Below are 10,880 nucleotides of genomic sequence, written 5' to 3'. Positions count from 1 at the left end.
TCCCCCACAAAAGTAGCATCTTGCACCACTGCTGACATTCCACTACTGGTGGGAATGAGGCGGCCTTGGTGCCCACACAAAGAAACCCTAAAAAGAAATAAAATTAGTCACTGTCTCAAGTTACCTGTTCCACTGATGGATGAGAACCTGCAAAGGGCAGAATCAGTTTACTTGGCATTTTGCAAAAGAAAAAAGAGCCGTAAAGGGACCTCAGCTTGTGAGAATAGCTTTTAATTTTAAAACAACTGAAGCAATAAATCATCCATCTCTCTTTCCATCACAGGCAATGCTCTCCCAAAACAGTTGAGATATTTTAACAACAACTGTGACTAGTGCAAAATAAAATAAATACAAACTCTTTCAGGAGCCAACATCAAACCCTGCTGGGCAGGTGGGCACAGGCGACAGGCTCAGCCTTTGCCAAGGCCGATGGGAGCGGCAAGATCGACACCGTGTCAGCACACCCAGCTCCAACAGACCAAACAATCCCTGGGGAGGGGAGGCCACAAGAGAATGTTGCCTAAAGTGAAGCAAATACGCCTAGCACCCTCAGGTTGCCATCATCCTTGGCACGTGGAAGATGCCAGAAAAATAAGTGCAAAGTTAGCAGCTTCTAAGCAAAGCTGAAGGAACAAGGTTTGGGGCTCGTTTGCTTTTGTTTTTTAATTGGAGTCTTATACATAGTGGTTTTTACACAGAAAAATCTCCTGCTTTCTGGAAGCCATTCTGTGCCTCACAGAGCTCCCGACTCCAGCGAAAATACACGTGCCGCTTCTATCTGGATGCTTGGGAGAATGACCTTCCACACGTGGCACCTCACTACCGACCCCACGCCATCTGGAGTCTGAGGCAGCGCTGTCCAAGTGCCATGTGAGCCACGTGTCTGCCGTTACAGGTTTGGGCAGCCATAGTTAAAAAAGATAAAAAGGAAAAAGTGAAATTTGAACAATGCCTTATTTATCTAAAATATTGTCATTGCAGCATGTAGTCAATATAAAATACGGATGAAATATTTTACATCCCCTTTTTTTGGTACCAAGCCTTCAAAATCTGGTGTGTGTTTTATGTGAACAGCACAATCTCGATTTGGACAAGCCCATTTTCATGAGGTCATGAGCCACATGTGGCTATTGGCCACTGCACTAAATAGCACAGACCTAGAGCATTTTAATACAAACTCTTTCAAGACGATTTTCGGAGTAGGGAATCTTCATGGCACTGGGTAGGTGATCTTATGCCAACTTAAGAGGATAGATTATTCACCTGTAACCTAGGATGTTTGACCCAAGGAAAGGGTGGAATCGCATCTCTTCTGATCTATTCCCTAGTCCCTCTCGTCACCTGCCACCTCCCCAAGACCATTACACCGTGAAGTGATTTAGCAACAGCGATGCCTGCAAGAGGAAAAGACATCCTTTCTCTGGTAGAAACTCTCTCCACACTTATTTGGGGATCCTAGGTATAACTGAATTACAGTAAGAAAATATTCTGTAAATATTACAGATTAGCTGAAAGTGGTTCTGAGGCTTTTCATCGCGGGAGGTGTTTTAAATCGATTTGTCATTTTTGAAGGGGCTGGAAACAAGGTATCTTCATGGACTGAGAAGTGAAGAGTTTCAAGAATGGGGGGAAAGTAGTATAATTACCCAAGAAACTGGGCAGAGAGGTCGGAGTGGGGACACTAAAAATGATGGAGCTTGTAAACTGGGGTGTATGAGCTGCAACAAACCAACACATTCCAACTAACCTCTCTGGGGTCCCTCACATCCCACATGTCTGGCCCCAGCAGTAACCACAGGAAGATAAAAATCGAATCGAATGTTAGGGCAGGAAGGGACTTCGGAGCTTATCCAGCCTAACGCACTCACTGTAAAGAAAAAGGCCCAGAGAGGTAAAGGGCCTGGGGCATCGGGGCGGAATCGGGCCCCAAGCCCAGGTGCGCTCAGCGGGCACAGCAGGTGAGGCTCTGCCAGGTCAGGTCATGGGGGTAAATGATGCTGGGGGTCACAGGCTCAGGCGACTTGTGGTAGGCTTCCTGTAGCCCGACGTGAGCGCGGGGGAATGGCAGGCACGTTCTCTTACAGTTGAAAGGAAAGAGCCCAGTCAATTCACAACACCGAAGCAATGCTGATGTAAAGTGCCATTAAAACGTGATTCTTCCCAGAGTCCTTTCCGCATGCTTTCTTCCCTTAGAGAAAAAAATCCCAATCTGAACCAAACTGGATTTCTCATTAGTTATATGGGCATTTAGATCAATTGACAAAATAAAAACTTTGATACATTTTCCAAAGACACATTCATTGGGATTTTACACAAACGGATATCAAAAGCTATTTACATGGGAAAAAAAAGTGCACTTTTTCACACGTACACCACACACAGTGAGAATGTCACAATTATACCACCACACCTCACACAGAGGACTCCTCACAGGCTGATAATCAGTTGACAAAATCCACACGCTATTCCAGTTTTCAGTCACAAGTAATCTCGTCAACGTATGTGTGTAAAATGAAGCAGTATGTTCCAGACTTTTATTCCAGGGAAACCTGCCTTGTCTATATTAAGGTATACACATAAATACACTTTTAAGCAAGAAAGAAACCCATTGTTTGCTCCAGTTTTTCCCCAACTCTCAATCTGAAATAAAGAATAGCACATATATAAAACTTCGCCTTGTGGAAATAGCCCTTTGTTTTGTGAGGCAGGAAAAAAAGGCAGCCACAGTATACTTTCTTACGATATGTTGAGGCATCGGAAGGGCTAAGTTTATTTTTCTACTTAAGGAAATTCAATAATGTATATAGCCTATAGTCTTATACTGATTTTACACCATTTTGCAAAGTTTTATTACAAAATTTTTATTTTGTTCAAAATACACATGCTATCTTTGTCCATATCTCACTCCAAATCCCCAGTCACTGCCCCCCCAACCCCCAAAGAAGGCCTTTGCTTTGTAATAGCATTAAAGTCATTTTTGATGTGTGTTTGGAGTCATTATTCCATGACACTCAGCCCTAGGGAGACTGGAGTTTGTAAGGCTGCTTAGCGTGGAGATTTCTACAGGAGTCAGAGACTCCTGGGACCCAGTGGGGCTGCTTTAGGGTATCCGAATCAACATTAAAGAGGGCGCTGGTGGGCACAACTGAGTAGAGAGAATTACCGCATGGTGCGCTCCCTCCTCACGCCAATTGCATTTGTTCCCAAATTGAAGAAAACCCCAGACAGAGAAGGAGGGAGCACACTTTACTCGGACCCACGAGGCGCCCCACCTGCTACTCTTTCACGGGGCACTGTATCAAATCTCACCATATCCTCAAAGCACGGCTGGCAAGAGAGAGCAGGTGTCATTGTGCAGGCAAGGAAAGTGAGGCACAGGGAGGATGAGGGACTTGCCCAGCTAGGGGCAGCACCCAAGTCTCCAGGCCCTGGGCCTCGGGCACGGCGTCCCTCACACACACGGTGCAGCTGAACTCCCTCGAGAGGAGCCCGGATCGTAACCCGAATCCTGACTCTTCATAACTCACCATGGCGTAATCCACCGTCCATGTGGCCTGTTACCCAGATGGTTCTACTTTACTTTCCTACAGTTTCTAGAAAGATCCTTTCTACCAAATGCCTGGTAAGCAGATGGCAACAGATCCTTCTTCACTTGACTGGACAATCTGAAATAGAAACTGCAGAGACCTTGGAATTCGGTGCAGAGCTGCAGGAAGACGGTAAACCGCTCTTGTTGTACTTTTTCACCACATTTGAAACTCTGATCTGATCCCAGGCGGCAACAAAAATACTGAGATACCAAAGTGGAAATGATGGTCTTTCATAATGTCCTGAAAGGTTTCTTTGCGCCCGAGGCCCTAGAGGTGCCCGGGATCACACTGCTAGTCGCAGCAAGTAAGCAGCTAGTCAGCAGCTAGTCAGGAGGTGATTAGCCCCGTGAGGGCGGAGAGGGGACTCTAGCCCCAGGAAGGTGTAGCAACAGGCAGGCAAAGAGCGCTGCGACAAGAAAATTACAGAGAAATTTGGGGCACGTAGTGTGATTCCAGGGAGTGGTTACGTGTTATGGTAAGATTCGCTTTTTTAACTAAAAATACACCCTATGCCTTTGCGGGAAGGGCTGCTGAGAAACAGAAGTCATCTACCTTTGTTTGGCAAATAACAACATCGTGCTGCTGTGGGCACCCGGCCTTATTCCACCAAATGTCACAAAGCCGGTGAATTCCTGACAGCACTGAAGAGACAACTCAGCCCTTTTTACGCCTGAAAATCTAAGTGGGGAGCCAATGTTTAAAACTGTTCCTGAGTTATAGTTTCTTTAAAATAGTTACTCGCTTTTCCCAGCTATGCTTAATACCAACTGCTTTAACCTTTAAAAACCAGCCCGGGGCAGATTTCCTGGTTGACGAGAACGGTCTCACCCTCACACATTCACACAATCACATTATGAATTTCGATACGATTAAATTAAAAATACCTTTCATTGCAGATGCTCTAATCTTCTATACATGGATAGGTCAGAAATTATGTGTAATGAAAAAATTGTCACAAATAAAGCCCATCCCATTACTGATTCTCAATATGAAGCAAAAATGGGCTTTTCGTTTATTGGGGGGTGAGGCCACACCACTGGCCCCCAAAGCATAATAGAGGGCTGGTGGCACGTTCCTATTTTTTGGTGTGACAGTGGCAAATCCCCCACCAGCAATATAAATACTTCTTTTTTTTAAATCATCCTCTCCTCGAACATTTATAAAAAGAAAAACTATCTACAGTAGTGTATCATCGCTAATAGAAATTTCCTCCCAGTTCTATTTCAGAAGGCGTCAAATGATGTTCTTGAAATAAACTATAAATACCCCATGTATTCCTTCATGTCTGGCTGTCCCAACTTCTGCTTTTTTTTTTTTTTTTTTTTTTTTGGCAAATTAAAAAGGCGTGTGGCTTCCTCTCGCCGACCGGCGCGTTGGAGGCTCAGCGTGGCACCCTGTGGTAAAAGTACATGTAGCCCAGGTCCTTGGGGGGCCTCTCTGAGGCACACACTCTGTGGTCATTGTAGATCACCCACCTGAAAACAAAAGACAGGAGAACTCGCTGGATTTCAGTCAGTCCCAGGAAGCGTGGCAGAAAACAAGTGACCGTACGTACTTCATCGAGAGGTTTTAAGATAACCAAACTCAGGCCTGCCGTATAAAAAGAGGGAGTGCTGGTGGGAAATTGCAACTGCTTTTTTTATTCTTGAGCTCAATCAAAAGGTAGATACGAAAGGAGTCTCCAAACGTTTAAAACCCTTTGGTTTCCAAGTCCCTTTTGTAGCAATCCATAGATGGCCTCAGAAATTAAGGCAAAGAATCATGTGCGCCAGTGTTTATTTCAGCCTGAGGTATAAAACCAGGTAAAAATAAGAAGGAAAGAGCCATGCAGGTGAACTATCACACAGCTATTAAAATGTCTTCAAAGAATATTTGGTAAAGTGAGAAAACAATCACAATATAGTATGATGTGGGGGAAGGGTTAAAATATTGTATGTGCTGCGTGCACACTGCAAGCTTTTGGAAAAGTTGTAAATGCGTACGTACAATTACAGGTAGCACGATCGTGTATACAGACGTATACTCTCTCCCAGTGACAATAATAAAGGAGAAATGTATCGAAACATAAACAATGATTCTCTTTAGGCTTCCGAATGACATAGTCTTTGTTATCTTTCTGCAATTTACAAATTTCTTACCATAAATTTTATTGCTTTTTGAATTATACTTAAGCTATTTTTCTTAAGAAAAGTATTTTGAAAAGAGCATCATGCTTGGTAATAAAAAGAAGTTACCGTCAATCAAGTGCCCGTGCTCAACTATTTCATTAATCAAGTTAAGAAGACGACACTACAAGACACACCAAAGGGGAGCACAACCAAGTCCCTGGCGGGAACCGGTGTCTCCCGCAGCGTGTGGCACGGTGTGAGAGGTCAACGTCCCACCAGGACAGGGCAAGTTTCTAGGTTTCTCCAGCATCCACGTGGCGGAGCACGGCCTCAAGCAGGAGGCTGGGCCTCAGGCTTCTCAGAGGGGAGCTCGCAGAAGAGAAACCGGCGGACTCCGTGAGGATCCAGCCCAAGGAGAAGCTCCTGAAGGGAGCGGCAGCCTTACGTGCCAAAATGCCTCCCTCCCCGCTCACCACACACCTAGTGGTTCTACTTACGAAGCCACGAAGCCAACTGCAAGGCCACAAGAGGGCAAAACAGTGGATGTTTAGGGAAGCCAGATAACACAGGAGGCCCAGTCAAATTTAAATAGCAGGGAAGTAACAAATAATTTTTAGTAGAAATACATTGCATGTAATATTTAAGACATGTTTATACTAAAAAGCTTTTCATTGTTTATCTGAAACTCAAATTTAACAGGGCACCTGAGTCTCCTGTTTTGTGGGCTAAAGCTGGCAATCCTACGCAGGTCCCAAACGCACACATTCTGCTGCCGGATGCATCTTATCTTGGAAAGTCGCTTAGGTGCAATGGTTGAGAGTGGCTTCGAATGCCAGCTCTGACATGGCTACTTCCAGGCTAGGTTCCCCCTCAGCTTCTCTGAGCCTCAGTGTCTTGGTGTGTAAAACGGCTCTGAGAGTATATCCCTGCAAAACCTGCACCGTGAGAACCAAATGGGGTAATACGGGCAACACCTAGCTGAGAGCCTGGCATACAGTAGGTGCTCAATAAAACATAGATAGTGATCTTCTAAAAAAGACTCACCTTCCTTCCTTTTTAATATGGCAAACATAATGGCCACTCATTGTAGATGTTCCCATGTGACTGATGAACGCAAATAATTCATACACTATGAAAGAGGAAACAACTCTGTTACAAGGCAGCATTTCTAGAAACCAAGAGCACTTCTGATCAGAATTTACAGGCAACAATGGTGCAACCCAGCAACTGTTTACATTGAAAGACAAAGTCTATTTGCCTTGCAATACTGAGAACACCCCCCCACACACACACACACAGATCCACCAGCTTCAACCTGCAAATTCCTGACAACACAGGACATAAACTATCAAAGCCCGGCTGACATGTAATCGTATCTGGAAGGGGATTAAAAATCCCGCAGTCGGGTCTGGTGGCGAGCTCGTGGGTCCAAAGGGGCAGTCCTGGCTCTATCACTCTGAAGCAGCCATGAGGGTGGAGGAGCTGTTTCCTCTCTCTGAGCCCGTTTCTTCACAGAGATGAAAAATCCACCCACTTCACAAAGTTGTATAAAGCTTAAATGAGCAATTCAGACTAAAATACCATACAAATGTCAGGATTATGAGGAAGACAGCAGAGAGCTGTTGTCATGTCATCATGCTTCCAAATAGCTTCTTGTGGTTTCTGCCTTGCTCTCAATAAACTGCACGGGACCAAAATTCAGACTTCATTCTCTCTGCACAAGGGCATATACGGCCTTCGAGGGCAAGGCCAGTGTTGATTCTCTGAGAAGTACCTCCTGCCAGCTAGCAGAGTATTCTGTTCATACCCATCCCAAACGAATTTCAGCTCATACTCCCCTGGCCCGGGCTAGACCTACACGGCACAGAGTGGATTCCATGGACCCACAGAGTGGGTAACAGTCCACTCTGCAAACTGTCACAGGCTATGACGAGACAGGAATAGAAACTGAGTGAGTGCTTACAAACTTTCATAATAATATGTCTGTGGAACCTAATAAGGAAAAAAAAAGGTTTGCATATTCATTTTTCTTGTGGTCTATTTTTAATTTACTCCATTTTCCAAAGTACTGTTTCTGGACAGACCCTTTCCCTCAACCCCCCCTCCCTCATTCCTCCTCTCCCTTGCTGTTCACCCAGGCTCATCCACTTACTCACCGGGAGTCCCCACCCTACTTCCCCTTGACCACAGCACACACTGCTGATTGCCTCCTCCTTCCTCAAATATTTGCCCCCAGCACACAACCATCTCTTGGTTGTCTAGCTGCCTCATTGGCTCCTCCTCATCTCCCTGATCTTTAAACACCGGTGACCTGGAGCTCGGACCACAGACCTTTCTTTTCTCCATCCTGATTTTTTCTCTTTCTTTGGATGACCTCATCCAGTCTCATGGTGTTAAATTGAATTATTTTCCTAATTTCCTGAATGTTCATTGCTAATGCACAGAAATACAATTGAATTTTGTATATTGATCTTGTTTCTTACAATCTTGCTAAACCCATTTATTAGTTCTAATAGCTTCTAGTAGATTCCTTAGAATTTTCTATATACAAAATTGTATCATCTGTAAAAAGAGAAACTTTATACTTCTTCCTTGCTAACCTGGATGCCTTTTATTTCATTTTCTCGCCTAATGGCCTTGGCTAGAAGGTCCTGTTACAATGCTATGGAAATGGCAAGAGAGGGGGCGCCCAGATGGCTCAGTCGGTTAAGTGTCCAGCTCTTGATTTCAGCTCAGGCCATGATCTCAGGGTCGGGTGACGGAGCCGCACGTCAGGCTCTGCACTCAGTGGGGAGTCTGCTTGAGATTCTCTCCCTCTCCCTCTGCCCCTTGCCCCCCTCCCGAAAGAAAGAAAGAAAGAAAGAAAGAAAGAAAGAAAGAAAGGGCAAGAGTGCACATCCTGTCTTGTTCCTGATCTTTGGGGAAAAGCATTCAGTCCCCCGCCATTCTGCATGATATGAGTGTGGGTTTTTTTAGATGGAAGTTTCCTTTCCTTCCCATTTTGTTGGGCATTCTCTCCCTGGCCTTATCTATCTTAGTTAATGGTGATTCCATTCTTCCATTCAGAACAAAATCTTGTCTTCTCTCTCACATACCTCTTTTTTTTTCTTTCTGGTAAATTTTTTGAGTACAGTTGACACACAATGTTACATCAGTTTCAGGTTTTCTCATGCTCTTTACACACATCCAATCCATCAGCTAATCTTGTCAACATTTCCTTCCAAATATATCCAGAATCCAACCACTTCTTGCCACCTCCACTAGTAATGTCTGATCCTAGTTACCATGATCACTTGCCTGAATTTTTACAACAGCCCCCTATCTGGGCTTCCTGCTTCCTTCCTTCCCCTCTACTGACTATTCTCAGTATGGCTGTCACAGTGGCCTTTAAAGGGAAGTCAGATTGTGGTTATTAGTGTTCAAAACCCTCCTGGTGGCATCCTGTATCTCAGAGTAAACTCTTCCTGTCACAATGGCCTATGAAGCTCATCTCCTCCCATATCCCCCCTCATTTCGCCCCAGCTGCTCCAGCCACCCCTTCACTCCACCCCAGCTACCCCTCTCACCCCACCCTAGTTCCTCCCCCTCTCCCCTTTACTCGACCCCAGCTACTCCCACTTTCCCCCTCATTCCACCCCAGCTACTCCTCTCTCCCCTCACTCCATCCCAGCTACCCCTTCTCCCTTTCACTCCACCCTAGCTACTCCCTCTCTCTCTCCCTCACTCCACGCCAGCTACTCCCACTTTCTCCCTCACTCCACCCCTGATACTCCTGCCTCCTGGCCGCTCCTCAGACACACCCAGCATGCTCTGGCCTTCAAGCCTCTACACTCACTGTTCCCTCTTTGAAACTCTTCTTTCAGATGTCACAAGACTTACCCCTCACTTCATTGAGGTCGTGGGTGAAATGTCACCTCACAGAGACCTTCCTGCATCACCTTATAAAAGAGCAACTCTCTCTCACCCTCACCTTCACCCCTAACCTCCCCCCCAACCTTGCTTTATTACTGTCCAGATAGCAAAAAGTAACTCCTGCCGTGTCCAAACTTACTTGTGTATTTATTTATTGTCTATCCCCTTTTATCTCCGGCTAGAATACAGCTCCATAAGGACAGGAAGTTGGTCTGTTCTGTTTACTGAAAGATTCCTGGCACAGAGAATGGTAGCTTAGCATGTAATAGGCATTTCATAAGTATTTGTTGAATATATAAATAAATGTGTGAATTAGAGAATAACTCTGTTCACTCCATTTCTTCATTTGTTTTTATATCATCTTACATTGTATATATTCTATAAATCACCTACCAAAGTATAAATTGGAGTATAAGTTAGTAAAATAATTATTAAAAAGGAAATGATTCAGAAGAGATTGTTTTTCCCATCAAGTTTTTGTTGCTGTCATATCAATTGATGACAAAAAACAAACCAACCAACCCAAGTTTAAAACCAGAAACCAGGCAAAAACAACGGTGAATGACAACCATTTTGCCTGGCACTTGGTTTCTGAAATAGTGACCCAGGAACCCTATGCTGGTCTGCCCTCCCTGTTGCCCCACAACACTAAGTACCTGCCCTACCCTGTAAACGAGGGAGAGTGTGGGCAGAGAACTTTTCACGTTTCTTGACCCTGGTTGGTTTTAAAACTCTTTTGGAATCATTCTGTATCACAGCCCAATTCTTCAGCTTGAGATACAGGACTGGTCTCCCGAAATGAAGCTGCTTTCTTAGAGTTTTCATGAAATAAAGAAAGGAGCCCAACCAAGGCTTCCCCCTCCCATGGAACTGTTCCCCAAAACAATGACTTAAATAACTGAACAGACTCTTTCATGAGCATTGCCCACATTAAGCCTGGGTCATTCAATGAAACACTGCTTAGATACCAACACAGGGTTGGTTGCTCTGATTTTACTCTTTGAGGGGTTGGCAAAACAAGTAGACAGAGAAAGGGGCAGATCCATACATTCCATATGCCCAAACATGTCATTAAGCCCCCCCAAAGGCATTTCTCCTCTCTTTGGTTAAAAACAACTCAATGTATCCTCAGAATCACAAAAAGGAATTAAAGAAAAAAAGATTAGCATAAATCTAAGTCCTATAATTAAAATTAACCATGTTTATCAATACAAGGAACCACCCCATGCATTATTCAAGATCTCCTGCTGGAACAGACAGCAAGAGAGAG

General features: G+C 44.6%; 1 protein-coding gene across 2 annotated transcripts in view; it reads right to left on the bottom strand.

The window, feature by feature from the left end:
• Nucleotides 1-210: 210 nt before the first annotated feature.
• USP13 (ubiquitin specific peptidase 13) overlaps nucleotides 211-10,880 on the bottom strand; it is a 110,390-nt gene continuing 99,720 nt past the window's right edge. Inside the window, exons 20-21 of one of the 2 annotated variants that reach the window (XM_045788710.2) lie at nucleotides 6,743-6,827; nucleotides 211-5,065 (exon numbers count right to left, since the gene is read on the bottom strand). In XM_045788710.2, coding sequence (XP_045644666.1) covers nucleotides 4,972-5,065; nucleotides 6,743-6,827 — 179 coding nt within the window. In that variant the 3' untranslated portion in view covers nucleotides 211-4,971. Of the gene's footprint in view, nucleotides 5,066-5,131; nucleotides 5,181-6,742; nucleotides 6,828-10,880 lie in introns of those variants that run through there. The other variant, XM_087861420.1, reaches the window with a different exon arrangement.

Source organism: Ursus americanus, chromosome 4 (assembly GCF_024610735.1).
Source record: "Ursus americanus isolate L20-20 chromosome 4, mUrsAme1.1.p, whole genome shotgun sequence".
Lineage (NCBI taxonomy): Eukaryota > Metazoa > Chordata > Mammalia > Carnivora > Ursidae > Ursus > Ursus americanus.
This window is presented reverse-complemented; position numbering and strand designations above follow the sequence as displayed.